Below are 21,789 nucleotides of genomic sequence, written 5' to 3' on the forward strand. Positions count from 1 at the left end.
GATGTCCTCTCTTGTACTCTTGTACTGCTACAGCAATCACAGCCCAGTTTGATTTTGCCCATCTTTTCCATCTTACCCTAACCTGCACCCACTGCCACAGCTGCAGTGCCTCCAGTGTGTGGGGCAATGAGGGACAGGATACCCCAAAGAGGGACTTCTTTCCCAGTAAACACGGGCACCACAGGTCTGCTGGCAAATACACAGGTGGACTCCAGCTGCTCCCACAAGGAGCTGGCTCAGATGCATGGCACTCATCAGCACATGAAAGCAATTCAGCTCCTTGCAGAACTGAACTGGTGCTGAGAACATTAAATCTCCTGCTCCTGACACCTGCCGGCAGCCAGGATGCTGCAGATGCAATGTCCCTGAGCCACGGTCTGCTTCGGGATAAGGGACGTGTAACTGCCTGACCTTTTCTTGTGGGAGCTGGAGTAAGAAGGAATTGATACGGGGATTAACAGTGAAAGGACTTCCCCAGTGAAAGGACTACAAAGTGAGAGATTATCTCTCCTGAGCCTGAGAAAGCGAAGGAGGAGAGCAGGAGCCTTCTCCTTCAGAAGAGAGACCCAGGGAAAAATAGTTCCCTTGCCAAACAATTCAGTTTTTTAAAAATATAAGCCATTCACGAATAAGAATAAACTCTTACTACGCCGCTCTTGCTTATTCACAGATTAACTTTTCCTTCATCCTGAGCTGCTGATCACTTAGAATTGGTATTTTTTCTCATGTTGCCCAGCATCTGCCTGCAATTTGCACCTAGACCAGAAAGGAAAAAATTATAGAAGTATACCTTTCAGCATACCGTAATGTTGACAAAGTTTCTTCATAACAGATGTCTGCTGGACTGACAGCTGCAATCTGTAAACACACAAAAAATATTTACTGATAATAGATTTTGAATAAGATTTTTTAAAATAGTCTTAAACACTTTTGGCTGTGAATGTACACTTTTTAACACTATTATAAGAAATGAGAAAGAAAGATGAGCAGATACAGGTAGTATTAGTAATACTAATGCTTATCCTAGCATCAGTAAAAAATAAAAATAAAAAATCGATGGTTCTTCAACAAGTAACAGTTGTAAAATATGTCCTGAACTTTGTTCACATCATCATCAATGATTTAAGAAAGCTAGTATTTGAAGAAACTCAGGTAAACTGTTTTAAGACTATAAGCATTTAACACAATTGCACATTTGCTATTCATATTTTCCCATCTTTAATTTAATGGTACTTTTAAAAAAAGTCATCAAAGATGCTGGAACACACAATTCACCTAATACAAAGAAAAGAGCCTGTAGGAGATTTTCCTACTTAGGAAGGCAATATCTGATCCACAGCACAATGATCTCAGAAATCAGGAAAAAAAATCATTATACAGCCTAGTTTTACATAAAGAACACGACTTTTATATTACACAGGTGGCTATGAGTTTCACAGCTACATATATCTATATATTTTTTATATTTAAAAAAAAATTGTTTTCTGCATGTGTCTGCATTAGATTTTTCACATTTTGTGCCATTTGCATTTGATAACCACAAGTGCTGTCCATTTGAATAATACCTATGTTCTGGTAGTAGTGGCAGAAGTGCTTTCACCTTTATGGTAGATAGGAAGCGATCTCAACACAAAATTACGCCCATTTTCACCAATGTTGGAGCCACACAATTCTATTTCAATGGGTAAACCGAGGAGTTTTAAATTCAAGAATCAATTTACCATGATTGTCTTGCTGTTCCCTCCCAGAGCAGATTGCAGGAGTTTAGTCAGCACGGAGTCCCTGTACGGGATATGCAGCACTTTCTTCCCCGTAGCTGCCTCAGCCAGAGCACTGCGGGAAAACAAAGTGAAGTGAAAAGGGGTGAACAACATAAGTACAAATATGATAAAGCAAGCTTAGGAAAAAAAAATAAAAAAAAAAAAAAGAGAGAGACAGATTAGATAACTTCAATATATTCATTATGGGAACACAAAAAGTCCTCCTTCATGCACCACCTAAATAATTTGCTGTCAAGGTTTTCAGACTGAAAGGAAAGTTTTGAATGGCTCAGTTCAAGTTCTTCAGAAAGGCCTGGATGTCTGATGCACCAAGCAACAGCCCTGTGAAGCTGCCTCACCTCAGCCCTGCTGCACAGCCTGCCACTGCTTCGAAAGATGAGCAGGCAGTCCAAGCACTCACAACATATGGAGCCAGGAAAAATTAATATTTTTTGTTTTCATGTGCTTATGTACATCTCAGGAACACAGTGAGACTTTAATTAATAAGTACTTTTACTAAACCACACTGCAAGGAAGACGTGAATTAAGAGGTTGTTTTTCAAATGTAGAAATTTGTTTTTTACTTCACAAATATTAAAAAAAAAATGTAATAATAATTACCTGATGACATTTCCAAGCGTGGTTAGGCTTAGGTTTACACGTGTTCCTTCCTTCAGTCTATCTTTTTCAGATCCTGATGATTTTTGCCTTTCACTTCCTGCCAAGTCCACCAGATTTATAACTGATTGCTTGGTGATTGCTTCATCTAGAAAAATCTGTGAAGGTATGGTGTCAATATAAGGAAATGTTACCAAATAAATGGTTTGGGTAGTATTAAGATACAGAAAATGGAACACTGTGCAGAAATTCAGAGTAAATATTTTGTGATATTTACCAATAGTGGAACATTTTATATATTAAGAATTACTTGACATGTGAGAGCTGTAAAGGTGTGCCTGAAACAAAAAGACCTGCTGTCTCCCACAATTAAGCAGCAGGCAATACGACTCATCCCTTGCACCCATGGAAAATGGGGTGGAAATCCCAGGTTATTTCTGGACATCAGCCAGATGCTTCTAAAGACCGCTTGTAGTATCCGGGAAATGCATTTAGGATGTAGAGAACCTTAAATAGTGAGCCTATCTGCAAACAGGCCATGGTTTAGGATATCTCTGACTACTGTGATCTAGGCCCGAAGAGCAGCGGTGTGACAAGGTGTGAGTGCCAAAACCTGACAAGGCTGGCCCTGCAGCCTGGGGGTGAGGAAACCTGGTGTGTTCCCCACCTGCTGGCTCTGCCCGGAGGTGGTAAGAAACACAGTGCAAACAGCGTCTGCACACTGCACCTGTTTGAATTGGATTGTGACGACCATGTGGGATCGACTGCTGCTGGCATTCATGGTGGTTGTAGCTGTTGTTCTCATCTTATTCCCTTGATCCATTAACCTCTCAATCTGTGCGTAATTATCACAAGGCACCAACTTCAAACCGTCCACATAAAAACCTTGGTGCCGATCTTCTCTAATCTTGAGCCCACTGGGCTTCCTGGTCTTAGACAATAAGTCTATTACCTGTGGAGAGAGATTTGTAGTTAGAATATGTTACTAAAAAAAAAAAAAAAAAAAAAAAAAAAAAAATACTATTCTTAATAAGGACAGAATAATAAAAAAGACAAACTACAGCTCATCATGTGGCAGCTATTCTGACTTTACTGTGTTTAGAAACTTATTCCCAGAGAGTTCCACTTTCCAGTTAAATTTAATCTACGTTGAAAGTTCATATCTGTAGACTTAAAGATGCTGGTAAAATTATGACATTATTAGTTTTAAAAGGCTTATTAAGCTGCTAAAGCTAATAATGTTTGTTTTCCTGTGCATTCGTTTTTCCACTCTCCTTCCTGTACACTACATCAAATTTGACTGAAATTGGCCACGTGGCTCAAAACTAATGAAGGGAAAGGGAAGGGAAGGGAAATAATTCATTGAGACTTATACCATCTTCAGAAGTCCCTCCCAGCTTAAGAGAAACAGCTTAGCCATTTGCAATTAGTAATGCCTCCTATGTCTGCCAGGACGTGGAGATAACATCAACAGCAAAAGGAAAACAAAGTAAAAATCTTATCTTAATCGCTCTTTTCCCCAAAAAGCCACTTAAAGCAGAAAAGCACTACAGAGGATGAAACAATTTGGCCAGTGGTGTGCAGAACAGCTGGCTGTGATGCTGGAAGGTGGCTGCGGTGGCCAGCTGAGGCTCCTGCCCAAACCACTGCTGGGGCTTGGGGCACAGATCCTTCTTGACCTGTCACTGCAAAGGGAGACATGGGCTCTCAGTATGACAGCTTTTCCCAAAGACAGCACTGTTTCAAGAGCCTAGTTTTAATCTGACTCTTCCTGTCCCACTGTGGCAGCAGCATAACAAAGCAGTTTATGAACCTGAGCAGACTTTTGCTACCAGACTTTCATTTAGTTCAAGTAGCAAAAATATTCTTCTTGGTCCAGATATTGACTACACTTGTCAGCCAACACACCCAGGAGGGTCATGTTGGGAGAACAAAAAGGCTTATTTTCAAATTACAGCGTGCAGAAAATCAAGAAACGTACATAGAAAACTAAAATTTGTTAATACTGAAACAAAACGAGATCATTACCTGTTCGTTATAAATTTCCAGCATACTGAAAGTAATCTGTAAAAACAAGAAGTAACGAGAAGAAAAAATGCATTTGAAAAAAAAAAAAAAATCCTTGCAATGGAGTCATCCCACTGTAAAAATAGCACAGGTGCCACAGATCAAATCTTCATTTCATCACAACCCATTACATAAGTTCAATTGAAGCATTTATTTATCAGATCCATACTGCTTTATCACAACTGTTTCCTCTCCAGCATTTCCTTAACCTACCCTTGTATGCATAGACTTTATTGCTCTCTATAGAGATTACATCGTGAGGTATATTTCAATAAAACGTATTAAAAATTATTAAGCAGCTAGACAGCATTGTAGAAAAGTCAAGAAGAACAAATGTTAATTTTTAATAGCACTGCTAGCTAGCAGGACGATTCAACCAGTATTTCTTTTCAAGACTATTTTAACAAAGAAAAATCCTATTTTCCTATTGCTGATTTCTGAGTGAACATCAGTGACCATACACAAATTACCTGTGTAAGGGCACACGTAGCACGAGAGCACCTGCTACATCACAGTAGTCAGATCACAGACCTTTTCCATTTACAGGCAGCAGCAAGCACCAGGGAAGCAGTAAGCAGAGCAGGCAGAGGCACAAGGCTGCCAAGCCCCAAGAAGCAGTAACAGAAGCAACAGCAAAGACCCAAACTCTTTGGAGACTGACTGAGGGGGCATTAAGAAACTGCAAGCACAGCCCTGAGGAGGGCCAGCCCGGATTTTGCAGTTGGTAAGAAAAGGGACGCAAGGTGCACGTATTTTGCATCCTTGAAGGAGGGGACCTAAGGAACTTTTAAGGAAGAGATCAAGTGGGGGGGAAACAAGGGGAAGACTGGATGAGGGAGGAACAGTCAGAGGGAAGGATGAAAGGGGCTGGCTGTGTACAAAATGCTGCCTGTCAGCATGTCTGTCTGCCTGAATCCTGTGTCTGACCACTGCAGCCTGTCCTGTCTTATTGAACCCTTCCTTAACAACCTAGCTGTGTAAATTCCCTCACTGCCCCACGCACTGAGTGCTGCAAGGTCTAAGATCCCGTGACTGGAGTCAGACCTCAGGTGGCAGCGACCCCTGTACCTGAGGCACCAGCAACCACAGCAAGTGATGGCTCCAGCATGGGGACCTGGTGGGACCATGGCTCAGTGGGCCTTGTTGCCCTTGGGGCTGGCAACTGAGCAAGCTGAGCATCAGCAAACAAAATTGGGCACGGGTGACAGAGGCCCACGTGCCTGTGGAGGCAACAGGGGAAGCAGTGAGGGCCTACGTGCCTGCAGATGGACCGGGGGGGCATGGCCCCAGGGCCTATGTGCTGGTGGCAGCAACCAGAGGGGGCAGGGTGCTTGTGTGCCATAACCATAGGTGTGTGGGCATGCACGTGGCATTTGTGAGCCAGCTCCATGGTGGGGTAACCAGGGGGGAGGAGGAAACTCTCCAGAAAGTCTCAGAGTGCAGGAGCTCCATCTCCAGGCACAACCTGCTAGCTGGACTTGGGGCTGTGCTGATTTTGGAGGAGCTACAAATGTATGAGTGTGTGTGATGAACATACAGCCTTCTTAGAGGCTGAACCTGCAAATGGGAAAGGTCCTCGGGACAGAGACAATGGGTCTGGGGAATGATGCTGGGCTGGGCTCCAGAAGCCCAGACTCCTGGGAGCTGCCAGGAGGAGCCGCATTGCTGTCATTAATAGCAGTAACAACTCCAAATAGGATTGGTCTAGGTTGATCAGCAGGTTGATCTAATGAACCGGGAAGGAAGGCGTTTTCACTTTTTTTTATTTCTTATCACAGAGGTACACAATGGATGATATCACAGAACATTCACAAAACGCAGACCTATGGGATGGAGTTGTGGAGACTGGCTACGGAATAGAAAGTGGTCTTTTCTTAAGGGAAGTAACACAGGACTGAGTCACAGGTAGCCCTTGGTCATCAGGCTGGCACTTTTGTAGACAGAAGGCACCGCTGAATGCAAGGGAAGTGTAATGCCTACAGCAGTGCTGGAATGTGCCAAGTGTTGCTGCCTGAAAGTTACTTGGACTACAAGTGGAAAAGGATGTAGATGGAGTGGGAGCACCCAGCAGCTACAGATGCTGTAGTACAAGGCTAAAAACATCTTTCCTATTCTAAAGAAGAGATACAACATTATAAAACTCTTTAACAGGTATACAGAAGAAAACACTGATTTTCTTTACTAGACATGTTGGAAAGATTTTCTCACAAGCACCCTGTAAGAGAGCGAGGTTAGGAAGCATAACTAAAATTAAAATCAGCTTACTTTCAGTTACACCTGTGACAGAAATCCTCATTTTTTAGGGATCATCTGTAATTCTAGCTCTATTCCATCAACTTTTTATTCAACACTTATAAGACCTACTATGGTTTGTATAGTCATTTGCTCCATATATTCACAGTTTCTAATTTTTCTAATTTGAATTAAAGAAAGTCTTCACAGTACAATCTGGAAAGATCTTGGAAATAAATGACAGTTTGTTGCTAATCCCACCTGGTACTGCTTGTTCTTTTCCTGACTCTGGATTGCTTTGAAGAGCTCTTCGCACACACTGGGAACCAGTCCTCTGTTTGCACCATACCCGATCATGGAATAGCTCTTCCCCGAGCCAGTCTGACCGTAGGCTAGGAGAGTAGCATTATAACCTTGCCATGCACTTTCCAGCACTCCTTGACCAAGATCACGAAATACCTCTCTCTAAAAAAAATGATCAAATAAATCATCTTGAAAGATGAACAGGCAAATACATACAGAAGCACTACTGCCACGTCAGAGTGCCCTCACTAGCAGTTTAAATGAAGAATCAGGATTTGCAAACTTACTTAGAAAGACTGTTCTAAGAAACAGAACTAAGAAACAGAACTGAGAAGTTCTAAGAAACTAAGACTAACATAGACAAAATGTAGATGATGCTTCAAACCAGCAAACAAGATGCCATCAGTCAGTTCATCCCATTGACATGAGTGTTAATAACAAAGACAAATGAACTGACTAGTCTACAACTGTGTATTAGTTACAATTGCTGCTACTTACCTGGCCAGCATAACTGTTGGATCCTGCTGAGATGAACGTGCCATTCTCATCCTTTAGAAAGCCACTGTGAGACCAGTATGCCAGATCGAAAGTAAAGGTTTTCATGTGCCCTGGATTCCTAGGATCATATATGCTCGTGCTGTTGGAGTTCATAGAAATCACACACCTACTTCCTGCATCTTTCTCTCTCTGTATTGAAATTATAATTGTAGTATCAAAATACAAGCAGTTATTCACTAAAAAAATCATGGTTTAGTGTGGATTTAAAATAAGTTCAATAGCAATGTACAATGTACTGGTAGTTCTGGTGGAGTAAGTCTGCTCTTGAGCCACGCGACCTGACAGGAAGCCAAGTGAGACCTGACGTGCTGACAGATGAGTAACGCTTTGCGTTATTTCACAGTATTGTTAGATTGACCTAGGCAGTATTTGTAATGTACTAGTCTAACTCCTCATGAAAAACTATGGGTTTGCTTCTGCCTGCAGCTTTTCTCCTCACCAGAAGATGGAACCAAGACTGTAAATCAGCAACTTCAGCTATTTATGATAAGTTACATGTGAACTGATGAAATCACAGCAAACAAATGTATTGTGCCAACCAACCCTGAAAGCGGTCTTCCATGAGAGAAATTTCTGATGAGAGCTTAAGCTATATAGTTATCTGTGACCTTATTTGCACACTGGGCATGTAGGAATATTAATTCAAATAAATTAAGTCAATGTGAATCAGTTAATGATTAAAGTGCTAAGTGGCTATCAAAAGTGATTTGCTGTATTTCTCCTTTGTATTATAACCCAGAATGAATACTTTCATCACCTTTGGCTTCTAAATACTTTAAAAGTCTTACATTTTTGCCAGTTATCTGGGAACTCAAGGAAACATCTGTACTGAAACATCCTGTCAAATGCCCTTTTGAGACAATAGCTTTTAGGCTTATTAGTATTCATTTTCCCTTCATGAATATCTCCTACTATGTTTCCTGGAAATAAAATCTGCCATTACATATATTATTCTATTTTCTGCAAGGTGAGAGCCTACTATCCTAAGGCAATGTTCCACTAGAATTTTCCTTAAGGTTAAGGCCCCAAAAGGTACAGACATGGGATTTGGCTTCAGCTTTTAGCAGTCTGTACGAGAAATCCCAGCAATTCCTTAAGGGGAGAAAAACAAAGAGAACAACCCTCAACCAATTCAATTTCCCATGGAAGGACTTCATAATTGCTCTATTTAGTGATAAACTGCATGGAAGCGTCCCTAAGAAATGTTGATCTTGCTCACAAAAAGTTTTCCTGTGCTGTTTCTCAAAGAGAACTACCACTACGGCCTTCTGTGTGCACCCCCACCATGATGCTGCATCACAGCTCTTTCCTTCACAGGCCCCTCACGTCCTTCTCTGGAACCATAGCTGTTACACCTTCCTCTCAGACACGTGCTTGCAGAGGCCTACAGTTGTCCAAGAGGACCCCTAGCCTGCTCAGCCACTTGCTCCCAAGCCATTTTAACAAATTTAAAAATCGCAGCCTCCTTCCCAATTCAGCCTCCTCATTGAAAAGCATTGCCCATGGACTGGATCTTCCTCTCCCTTACAGAAATGTTTTTCACTTTTTTTTTTTTCCCCCCACATACTGGTAGCAAGCCTGCACCAAATAAACCAAGTACAATCTATTTTCTCCACTTCATTATAAACTCATCCCTCCTCACATTGCCATCTTCTTTCTTCCCGTTAGGCTTACTTCTGTTCAGTTTCTCAGGCTCTAACAAAAACATTCCCAATGCCCATTTCTGCTTCCATTTCCTTCACCTTTCTGAAATCCCATTCCTTGTTAATGTGTTATGGTTACTCTCCCATTCTTTTTACACTCCTTGGGGATACAGGTCAGCATTCAAGAAATGTGCACTGAATGTAAACAACTAAATAACAATGGAGAAAAACATTTAGCATTTAATAGAATTAAAGCTCCTTTATAATAAAGATTACTGGGCTATTACAAAAGTTGAAGTTATTAAACCCCATGCCGATTTCCTTGTATTACTATTGCTTTTTTTTTTTTTTTTTTTTTTTCCAAAACACTGCCAAATGAGGGCAATTCAGCTGAGGTTATAAAATGAGAGGCTAAAAATGACTACAATCAATACAATTAGCTAATATGTTTTCTTCTATTTTCATACAAAAATACTTTGTAAGTATAAAGGACAGACTCATGTTAAAATCCTATTAAACAATCTTCACTAGCATGACAGCTAATTGTTTGATCAAGAATCCAAACACATTACACTTCTGTGCACAACACACACAAAACATATATTCAGGTTTGAGGTCGTGTTCCCCCTCCCCACCAGTTATTGAAGTTTGATCTTTTACCCCATTTTCTTAGCTACTCAATGCATGTCTGTACAATGTGCATTAAAAAAATATTGCTAGAACCCTCCTGCTCCCCACCCCCTTTTTCCTCTTTAAGGTTATATATATTGGAACTCAAATTAAAAAGTATTGAGTAAATAACTACTAACCTGACTGAAAGGTCTCACTCGAACTGCCACTTTGACGCTGTCAACATTTGGCATTTTTATAAACTTTCATTCAGTCATGAATACTCCCAAGAGGAAGAAAATTAAAGTGCATGCAGCTACTTTTCTAGAACATCCTGCTCTGAGATAGAAAAATCATGGCCCCAAAAGACACTTTTTACAAGCTTAGTCTATTATTAATACATTCATTCATTATGTACAAGGTGTTAGTTAACCAATAAATTATTTCTTAAAGTAATTGTAGCAGTTTTTACTAATCAAAAAGTTTAATGTCAGGTTCCACCATTTGGTAGTCTTCAAAGTTGCATCCATATATAAATTAACATACATAAAAATAATCCATTGTCTAAAAGACCGCACATCAAAATAGTACTTCCATGTTTGCTTTTAAAAGAATAGTCTTTTTCATCTATTCTTACAAATTGAAATTTTATAGGGACATTTACTCCATAGGCCAAGATTATTAATGAGATCATTATTCAAAAATATGGTTTGTAACTAAGATTTCTGTACATTTTGGTACCTTCAGACTTTTAAGTTAGCTTTACCATCAAGCTTTCATTTCAGTGCTGTGATATGTAGACTTCAAATATTGCAAAATGTTTACAGGCAGTAATTATTTCAATTATAGTTGTATTCGTATCAATCTTATGAAAATATTTTGAAATTTGAGCCAAAATTATGTGGGCAATATCCCTCTAAATTTGATATGCTATTGTAAGCATCAAACTCTGTAGTTTTTTGCTGATAACAAATTGTAAAAAATACTGAAACATCTGAGATGTGATCTAGTTTTATAAACTGAAGAGCAGCTTTTCCCAAATTTAAGACAAATACAAAAAAAATATTGCACAGCTTAAAATACAATTGTTTACATTCTGACTTCAATACAGTACAACTTAACCGTGAATGTAAGTAATTACCAGTTTGTATTCATGAGCCCAATTATTTGTGCCAGAAAGTCAAACATCATCTATAAAATTTAAACTAGTACATTTTAAGTGTTTGTTATAGTAGTTCTAAGCAAACTTTTAAAAACTTTTGGCCTCATTTTTCAATATTAACAACTTTTGCAAACCAACATTAAAATTTGAGAGATACAGGCCATTCAACCCACTATTCCCTTAAAAAGCTATCAGACAGTAAGCATATTGTGAAGTATACATTTTTATTTAACATTCCTAAAATAAGCTGTATTTACATATTATATAAATGTATGAAGTCTTAATATAAAATAGAAAACTGCATTGACTGAGGAAATCACACTCCATATGGAGTTACTTATTGAAGACCATTTGTTTATGAAATTTTACAATAATTTATATAAATTATCTCTTCCAAATTAGATGATTATTTTTTATTTTTACTAATCCACACAATTTTGATGACTTTACAAACAGTGGTGTACATTACAAACTTAAAAAACAGTTACAGCATCTTCCGGCGCACAACTGGCTTTGGAAAATTAGACAGTCTTTTTTTGTTCTTACGTAGATTCTTCTCTGTCGCATCTGTGGTTTCTTTCTGTTTGCTTTTCTTTCCATCCACTGGACTTGTAAAAGGAGAAATGAACTGTATTTCTACTGGTGGAGGTGACCAAGAACCTTCCTTTCTTGTGGTTCTGTGAAAGCAGCAAGTGTCAAATTGATTATCAACAATAGTTAGTAGAGGGGAAAAAAAGTAGAATTATAAAATCAATGCCAACAAATTAATTTATGGGCTTCTTTTTACACGGCAATGAGGCAGAGAAGGTACATAAATTAACTTTTTGCTTTCATTTCTTTTAATTTCTTTAATTTCTGCACTCCCAGTCATTATTCAGATGAGATTTTAAGGCCCCTGCAAGCTCTAAGAGGCAAATGTCCTCAAATTAACTATTTTCCAGAAAGAACCAGAACACAGGTCCAGAAACAAGACCTTCTCTTTATTCATTGTCTGACCCCCTCCTGCCTTGTGTAAAGAACTAAAGACCTTAAGGCTGTGGTTTCTTTAGATGGAATAAGATGAATTAAGAGCACATCACCATCGAGTAAACACAGGAGTAACCTTTCACCGTTTTCTATCCCCTTCTTCTGCTAGCAATAGAAAACTCAATCACTAAATGGGGAAAAATGTGTCTATCAGACCAGTGAGCTGGACTGCTCTGGACTGCTACATAGCCAAGTGGGATGTTTCAAGTTAGGTGACTATTAACAGAATGACTACCACAAGAAATAAACCTAAGTATTTTAAAAGAGTTTCATACTTGCTTGTTTTGTTCGCTTTTGATTTTGCAGTTCTACCCCTCTTCGATTTTTGTTTTCCCACAGACTCTATGGATTTGGTATCCTCCTCTTCTTTAGATGGAAGCTCCTATGTTATGGCAAAAAAATGTTACTCACATGCACGCATTCTTACACTTCTACAAAATACAAATGAATGTTTCTTTCAATAAGAAATCATAATAAAACTATGATTTCCATAAGCACCTCTAAAAAAAACAAAACAAAAAACTTCCATCTCAAATTACTGTATCATCCTAAAAGTTCAAATTTGGAAATTAACAAATAACACACCACCTAAGTTTAAAGATAAAGAAAGACACTTGGTCTTTTGTTAAAGGCAGGGCAACACTTACTGGTTCTCAACTTACATAGATTCAAAATTGACTTTTGTAGCTAATTTTCTTAAAGCAACAAACTTCTTTTGCTAGCTGACTGATTTAAAACTCTTTTTAGATATACTTCCAAGGAAAAAGACTAGGCATTGAGAAGTATGATTTCAAAAAGAGATACAGAGTAGAAGTCAAAAATATGAGACAAGTACAGTTTTTACTTACCGGTTCTTTCACAATTCGGGAAATACTAGAGACATTTTTTCTCCTTGACCTCAAAAGAGGGGGTGAAAAGACAAATTGAGAAGACAAGTCCGGGTCTAAATCCTTAAGCTGCACAGGATGGTCTGCTTTTCCAGCTAAAATGATAATGAATTGTTAACATGCATGCACGTTATAAAGTACAGTGATGTTACATTAGAGCTGATAATAAAGAGTACAATAGCTTCCTAAAATAAAGGGTCCAATCAAGTTTATAAACACTCAGTGTGGAGGTACTTCTTCATAACTGCCTCTTAGGATCCATCATTTTTTAGTGAATTGTGAAACAACGAACTAGAGCAGTGATTTTACTTGTACCTACGTAGTCAAAGATGTTTTTGCTCAATCAGCATCAAGTGTCCTCACAGATTTCCAAAAAAAATTAATCATGTTGTCTAACATAAAGAACTCTGTATGCAGTAACTTCACTAGCAAAGCATATGCCAAAAAGAAACAATCACATAATTAATCAGCTGTCTAGCGTGTTACAAGATGCAGCTCATTTTACATTAAAACCCGAACAAAATTTGGATGCCTCCTTTATTTCTGCAATGTGGGGGAATGGATGACAATTGTCTGAAAAGATGTTCCCCTAGACTTCTAAGTTGATAGGAATTAAGGTCATGACAAAAAAAAAAATCGGGTAAAATTTTATTTCAGTCTATTTGAAATGTTTCAGCCTTGTCATTTGCTTCCCCCACAACTGGCCAGCCAAGCATGCAGAGTTCAGCCAAAAAGATGAATTTCCAAATTTTTACTTTTGTAAAGTTAGATTATTTACAATACTAAAAGCCATACTTTGGGTCATAAAACAGTCTGTTTTATGTCATTTACAAGACAGCAACACACCCTGTTTTGCATAGGAACATGCTGCACCTACCTTTAACTTTCTTTGACAGCTTTGTGAGAGGAGGAGAAAAAAGGAAGGATTCATTTTCCTCAACAGACAGTTTCTGATGTACACTAGTTTTACGGGATCTTGTAATACGATCTGTTAGAGTTCTTGATGCTTCATCATATCCTGATGTGTTTACATCCGTGAGCAGCAAAGGACTGCCATCGGGTCCTTGGGGGAAGGCTTCTTCCCCCGTGCTCTCCTCCAATATCGATGGCAATTGCCTCTTTCTGCCCCGACCCCCTGTCCTTACTGCAGTCCTGGGTGTGGTTGATTGTTCATTTGGCTGCTCAGGTGTTCTCTCAGGAGCATCTGTTTTTTCTGGTTTAGCATGTGTAACCCTTCTTGCTCTTCTCCTAGGAGTATCAACGACTTCCACTTTCTCACCTGAAGGTATGTCTTCCTGAGTAGAGGCAGATTCAATGTCTGCTGAGAGATTCCGTACCAGCTTCCTAACACTTCTTCTAGGAGTCACAGGAAGTTTGAGTTCTGTTTGAGGAACTGATGATTTTGACAGATCAAGGTCAGAATTTTCTGAAAGATCCGATGAACTCGTTTTTCTTCTTCTGCCTCTTTTCGTTGGCACAGGTAAAAGAAGTTGATCACTAGGCTGCACCTCTTGCTCCACGACAGTATTTTCAATAGGTTGTGAATTACTGCTTTTTAATTTTCTTATACTTCTACTGGGACTGACTGCTGTTTTTATCCTAAGATCAGTGCCAGTCTGGCCAGTTTCTTGATCTCCTGCTGAACGTTTTCCTCCTCTAGTCCTTCTAGAAGTAGCAGAAGTAATAATGCTACCTTCAGCAAGAGAAGTTTCCTCTTTAGCCTCTTCCAAGAGTTCAGATGCAGCTTCCTTTACTCTCCTTAATCCTCTTCTTGGAGTAGTGGCTATGGACTGTGTACTGCTGGACAATGTCTGTCCATCAGATTGGCTGCTCTCTACTTTTTCTAAATTAGTCTGTTTGGGCTTCCTACCTCTCCTCGGGGTAACAGGGGTTACAGGTATTTGCTCATCTTGAGTATTTTCTACTCTTAGAAGACTAGAAGTCTCAGGTGCTTCTTTTGTTCGCCTGGTACTTCTCCTAGGAGACAGTCCAAATAGAACTGGTTTGTCTGTTTTTAGTAGCTGCTGATCATCTGATGATGGAATAACTAAACTTCTATTCAGTTGTCTCCTTGGGCGTGATCTTGGAGTGACAACATACTCTACTTGATGTATGCTGGTTTCATCTTCCACTCCTTCTGGCACAGTTGTTAAGGAAGATTTTGACCTTTGCATTCTAGTTACCTTTTTACCTATGCTTTCATGAATAGATTGTTCTACAACTTCGGATGTAAATTCTTTACTTCTTGTGTCTTTGATTACATCCAGTAAGTTCTCAGCAATAGCTACCTTAATGGGTTCAGGCACATATGGGAGTGACTCGGCAATATTTTGAGATTCCTGGTCACTAGTCACAGTAGACACTGAGTTTGTAACATGTTCTTCATTTTCAGTATTTCCAAAACTGTTCATGGGTTTTTCATCTGTTGTGTTAACAGCTGGTTTAGAAGTATCTACTAATTCAGGGTCTCCCATCTCTCCTTCACCTTCTTCTCCTTCCAACACTAAAGTAAAATTACTCTGAGATATAAAAAGCTCTCCATCTCCTTCAGCTGCATCACATTCATCATCCTTATTATCAGGCAAATCACATGCAAACTGCTGCTCTATAGTATCATAGCTGTATTGAAGATTGCCTGATGGACGTAGTTCGCTACATGGAGACATTTCAGGTGCTTCTTCTGAGGCTTGCGCGTTAACTGCATCATCTTCCAGAACCTAAGTTAAAAAAAAGTATGTTAATGCATTAATGATTACCAGATTAGCTTCAAACTGAGACAGATGAAATTAAGGACAGTAAAATGCTGCTTTTCCTTTTAGATCACCACTGAATGTAAAGTTAAAAACAAATAGTGTACTCTCTACTACAGATGAGGTTTGTACATTTGAGGAACCGAGAACAGAATATTCAGTGTATTCAATCACACGCTCCATTTCTGATATTTTGGTTTATGACTAATGATTTGCTACCACCCATGAACAAGGGGAGCAGTTTTACAATACAAGCTGTACACACAACCGGCAGTAACCATCACACTATAGTACTTTTTGGGCTGACTACACATCCACAGTGACTGACTGCATCCAACACAGTAAGATACAATTACACCCCCCAAAGTTTTAAGTTTGCCCTGACAGTTGTGCCTGCAACAATTCAACATTTAGTCAAATGGGCTAGATATCACAGCAGGCAAACTCAATACTGCACTTCAAGGAATCACTTGGATTTGGTGAAATAACACGTGATGTAAATTAGTCTTATTTTTTGTAGTTCCCTGTACTGGATGGTTATTCTTTCCTTCTAGATCCATGTGAGATACTTGATCTTTTATGTTGAGCACAAAACATAAGAGAATATCCTAAAGGAAATTGACAGTGTATTCCGTATGGCACTTTGAAGACATGCACCTGTATCCAAATAACAAATCAGCTCCAGTAAGGTGAGGAAAACAGGAAAAATCAGGGATAACTGTAGAAACCTTAGTTCTAGTTTTCAGTCCATGTGAGCAACCTTTTAAATTTCGTATTTAACAACATTTTAAGATGTTAAAAAATGTGTGCTTTTACAAAAAAAATCTTTGAAGTAGCTGAAAAAATATTGAAAATGAAATTAAAACACAATTCACAGTAATGAATTATGTTAGCAAGAAAAAACTAGTAAAGGATATAAGCACCTAAGTCGCTCTGAAAATGAGTTAGGTTACCCTAACCTAATAATTTTGTCATTTGCTAAGTGTTATGCTGTATTGAAAAAACTGCCCTCCCCAGCTTCCCCAACTTTTCATGTTTTCTTTAAAAATATATATATATTAGAAGTCACCTAAAAACATTTAAGCTATAGTAAATCAAATGAATGCAGGGTTTAGGGTTTTTTTGTTTTTTTTTTTAGTTGTTGGAGATCTCAGTGACCCAAATCTTGACAGGTTGTCTTCTGTGTTATACATACAGAAAATACAAGAGGAAAAAAAGTTGTCCACCCTTACATAGTGAGGTTAACCTGTGTTAGCAAGCTCAAGAAGCTGAGATGTTCTTGTGTACCTTTTAACTCTAAGACAAGACTGTCCTGAAATTTGCTGAATTTTCTATTTTGTAGAAAATGAGAAACTAATTCACTTACGTGAATTTCTTCAGTTTTCGGAAGATTATTAGAAACATGCATTTCTTCATGCGCAAAGGGAAGATTTTCTTCAATTTCGTCTAGGTTACGTTCTTCAGGTAAATCCACATACTTTCCTTCAAGACGATTTTCTGAATGGGTACTGACCACATCCTCACTGTCAAGGATACTTATCACAGCTGAAAGAGATTTACATCGTTTAAACTTAACCATTGAATGAATGGCACAGGTTTAAGCAACAGGAAGTAACAAAGGGACCAGTAACAAACAATACAGTTCACCATCCTACCACGTGTATTGGGCTTTCTCCAAAAACTAGGAGGTAGTCTCACAATAAATTAAAAAAAAAAAAAAAGAAAAAGTAGGAAGGGAAGTCAGCTGCCATAGAGAAAAAGAACAGAAGAAAGGTTGGCTGAAAAGGTACCTTGACAGCTAGCTATGCTTCACGGCCTTCATATTGAGGATGCATCATTGTTTAAAATAGTAAATTGAGTAGCAGACCTCATTACAAACAATATAAAAATGGGGTACAACATTAAAAGAAATATGAAGCTTTCCTTCTAATATTTTAAATTTTACCAATTTTCTGAAGATCAAAAGGAACATTCACCACACATTCTCTACGTGGACTTCCTTTGAGGAATGTCTTCTCTGTATGGGTTAACAAAAAATAGCAATAATATCCTACTAATATTTCAGTTAGAGACACATAGCAGTATGACAAAATGCTCATTTAACTTCAGGAGGTTAGTCACATTAACTCACATAACATCTCCAACACACTATACATACATTCGTTGTCTGCCTCCGGGGATTCAGAAAGCTGGGGATTTACTACAGGCAGTATGTCTCTTTCTTCTGATGTAGAGGCCATTTTAGGCTCTTGGTGGTTTGTCTCACTTCATAGACAGAGAAAAAAGAGAGGAATTCACTGTTAAGCTTCAAAAGATACCTTTAAGAGGTTTACAAAAACATTCCCTCACTGTAAAGTCTTCAAGTTTAAAAACTGAATGAATTGATTAAAACTAGAAATTCCTTACCCAACTTACCTACACCCAATTTGTGACTCATTTTAGGCAATGAATTATATTCTTAATATTCTTCCCAGCTACATAACACTAGTTCCATAAGAATGAAGTTTTAGTAAATAATTTGCTTTCTGTAGAAAGAACGCAACTGCTATATTGGAAGCTTAGAACAACCTGAACAGGTTTGTACCAGCGTAAGTTACCACATGAAATTAAGGGCTCTTTCATTACTAACATTCCCGTTTCATCTCTTTAAGAAACAGTTGTGCAGGTGAAAAAACTGCTTCCCTTTCTATAAACAAGTAGATGCTAATTAAGTTCTCTTTTCTTTGTACTGTTAAGTGTACAAATGCCAGAAAGAATTCAAACTCCAAAATAAACCTGCTAAAGCTACAGGAGTCTTAGGTGTAATTTTTTAGCTACACAGTTTTCAGACAAAAGCAGGACAGTACGTTCACGCTATCTATCCTCAAAGTGTAAAAAGATTTGTGTGGCCCATTGAAAAAAGTCTTTATCAAAATACTTTGGGGTCCACAACCATTTGAGAAGAAAGGATGACAGCTAGTCAATATGGGTTATATTTGTGCCAAACTATTTATATTCATAGATAGAAAGGAATAGGAAAACCATTATGCATAAGAACATAGGGAATAGCCAATACCAACATCATAGTTTTAAAGCACAGGAAGGTCAGCAGTTGCACAAACCCAAAGATGCATTTTATAAACTTACCCTTCATTTGCAGTCCAAGAAGCAGCAGCCTCAGCAGCTTTAAACACAAATTTACCATCCTCAGGAAAGGTAGGACATTCAGTAGTTGATTCTTCCAAATATCCTAGAAAAATAGATAAAAAAACAGATAAATAATAGATAAAACAGATAGATGACTTTCCTATTTCACTTAATTACTTTTAAAATGTTCGTATGAATTAAAGGGAGCCTTTTATACGTTTTACCTCGGACAGTGATGTAACAAAATAATGCTACCAAGTCTTCAAATCCATAGGCCTGAATTTTTTACAGTAAAACTGGAATAGCCTGCTGCATTATCTCAGTCAAGAAAACAAAAAGGCAAACGGATATTTTGATTACAAACTGAACTTGATACATTATTACTGGCCAAATGACATACACACTTGAGAAAACATCTTTTGTTCTTAGAATTAGTAAGTCAATTTTCTTATTTCTCTTTGGATATTCATCTAATTTCAGCAATGCTTACTCATTTCTTGACTGTACTTCCTCTCTTTTACAAGAATGCATCTAAGGCAATTTCTTGAGTTTTCCTTCTAATAAATAACTGGTGTTGTTTAAACCCAAATGCTTGCTCATGTTTTTACCTTGACAGCTTCAATTTCAGACACATCCTCCTTTTCTTATTTTTATTGCCTGCTTCCTCCAGATCCAGTGATCACCTCTGCAGACTGTATGCAAGACTGGGATAATTTTGCCAGCTCTGGTCAAAAGAGAGCTATGCTCTAATGCTTCCAAAGGACTGAAATTGTACAGAACTGTTTCTACCACAGTCCAGCAATGACAAAGCCTCTTTACAGGGTTATTCTTTAATGATTAGTACCTTACTAATATTTTTAATGAAAAGCACCTGTGGTTTCTTGTCCACATACAAGACAAAATACGAGAGGACATTTTGACCTATCTTACTAGAAATATTCAGAAGAATCCCTTCTACCTATGTATGTGCAGTCCTTTTATTCACAAAGAAAATGAACTCAAGAACTCTGACAGCAGCAATCTCTCCCCAGGATCATGTCAAATTTAGAACTCAATTGGGCTACATACCATGCACCCATACTTGAGTATACGCACTCACTGCTATGAGCTGTTTCAAAAGCTCAGACACAATAGTCTGACACTCATATAGCAACTTTTTTTTAGAGTTGAATGGACTGACCCAATTGTGAAATATTGACTTCAGCTGTGTTTGCACATCATCTTCCTGTTCCCACAAAAATGAAAAATGCTACCACTTTCAGCTCTTCACCACTGCTCGCCAGCTTGTGCGTTACACCCCTTTTCACCTACCAGCAGGCCTGTTTCATATAAATGCATCCTAAGTATCCTGGTACTTGCTTGAATGAGGTGAACTGAGATGAATTACTGAAGACCAACTGAAACAGGTCTGGAAAAGGCTATATAAGCTAAGCTGTTGTGCCAGTAAAATGAGTAAGAACAACTGTAATGAAAAGCAGACAGATTCATTTCCAAAAGGAAACTGAGGACTATTGAGGTGGTAAATATCTAGTCAACATACATTTTACACTAAGATTTCTGTAAAACAAGAACAAATAAACCTTTAAGTACCTCTATGACAGAGCCAAAAGCCTGAATTTTCAACTTTGATCCCTCAAATCACTACTGCCTCTTAGCTGCAACTACACAGAAGAAATGCCAGTCAAATCAATAATGCATTCTTAAAGTCAAGGATATCTGGAAAATGACTCATAATGAAGAGGTAATTTTAAAAGCCTAGGACAAGAAAGTACCTAGGACACTTGTGAACCCTCATCAGTACCAACTCTTGCACTCGTCAGTAATTTAACCTTTTGAAGACATTTGAAAAATTAATTCAAAAACTTAAGTTAGCATATGATGGAACACACCAGCTTCTTTTCTTGGTTCTGATGAATCTGTTTGTTCTATCTGGAAAGGTTTATCTTCACCCATTCCACGGTCCTCTCTCTCTGGTTCTTGAAAATCAGCAGTTTCTTCGGTGAAAGAATTAGCTGGTTTAGCAGCTATAAAAATGACATCATCTTCAAAATCACCAGGTGATTTTGCATCATGATATTCCAACGTAGTTTGGTCTGACCTGGCAGAGACATTACTATTTTCTTTACTGACATCCATTTTCTCCAAACCACCTCCAGGTGTGCTTTCTAAAGACTCTTCCATTTCAGCATGACCATCCTCAGGATTCCTCAGAGTAAACAGAGGAGTTTTCTCTCTACACTCAGACCAAGCATCCTCCACCAATCTACGATGATGCTCAGATGAAGCTCCAGACTGTGCTTTATCATCTTCTGTTACCTTAAAAAAAAAAAAAAGTAACAATGTCTGGTTAAGTTTTACAACTGTCACCTTAAGCAAGGTACTGCAAAACTATTTCTCATTCTAGCACTACCTATCATAGCTTTTAAAGCCAAGTGCACAAATTTACCATGCTTTTGACTGCTGACTCAGTTTCCATGACCTTAGAGAATTAAAACTATGTCTTGTTAGTGCTTGCTTCTAGTGTCAAGTCTGCTCACTGTTTCGCTACTCTTTTCTCAAAAAGAGGGAACTTAATTAAAAATTCTATCTCAAGATTTCTTTTCACTGCTTGCTGTTTCAACTTGTATGCACTACCAACCTATTTCAGAGTACAGTATGCCTACAGCATGGAACAAGTAAATTAAACTGGCCACTGTCTGCAATTAGTAAAACTTTATATAGGAAAGAGAACTTGTTACAACCGAATCTCTCTTCATAGCAGAGAATACTCAGGTATTCTAATAAAAGGCTTAATAAAAGATAATAAAGCGCTGATTGCAGTGACAAGTTGTACTAATACATGTATGGAAAGTTCATTCATACTAGCACATGTTCCTGACTGATACATCACTTCTGAAACAGCATGATGAGCTGGATCAGGGAATCAAAGCAACAGAGTAAGACTGTGGGAGGAGTAGAACAGGGCAACTTCTCAGATGAAGAAGTTTCATTTGACAGCTACATGAATGCTATCCCTGGTACAAACCAAGAAACAAAACTAAGAACTTT

At 38.3% G+C, this 21,789-nt stretch overlaps 1 protein-coding gene across 2 annotated transcripts in view; it reads right to left on the reverse strand.

The window, feature by feature from the left end:
- Nucleotides 1–9,612: 9,612 nt before the first annotated feature.
- Nucleotides 9,613–21,789, reverse strand: part of AHCTF1 (AT-hook containing transcription factor 1) — a 46,929-nt gene continuing 34,752 nt past the window's right edge. For both annotated transcript variants that reach the window (XM_068676378.1, XM_068676377.1), the window contains exons 29-36: nt 20,631–21,057; nt 18,742–18,844; nt 17,774–17,880; nt 16,982–17,160; nt 13,743–15,582; nt 12,827–12,960; nt 12,254–12,360; nt 9,613–11,629 (exon numbers count right to left, since the gene is read on the reverse strand). In XM_068676378.1, the coding sequence (XP_068532479.1) occupies nt 11,437–11,629; nt 12,254–12,360; nt 12,827–12,960; nt 13,743–15,582; nt 16,982–17,160; nt 17,774–17,880; nt 18,742–18,844; nt 20,631–21,057 (3,090 nt within the window). In that variant the 3' untranslated portion in view covers nt 9,613–11,436. The remainder of the gene's footprint in view (nt 11,630–12,253; nt 12,361–12,826; nt 12,961–13,742; nt 15,583–16,981; nt 17,161–17,773; nt 17,881–18,741; nt 18,845–20,630; nt 21,058–21,789) is intronic.

Source organism: Anas acuta, chromosome 3 (assembly GCF_963932015.1).
Source record: "Anas acuta chromosome 3, bAnaAcu1.1, whole genome shotgun sequence".
Classification (NCBI taxonomy): Eukaryota; Metazoa; Chordata; class Aves; order Anseriformes; family Anatidae; genus Anas; species Anas acuta.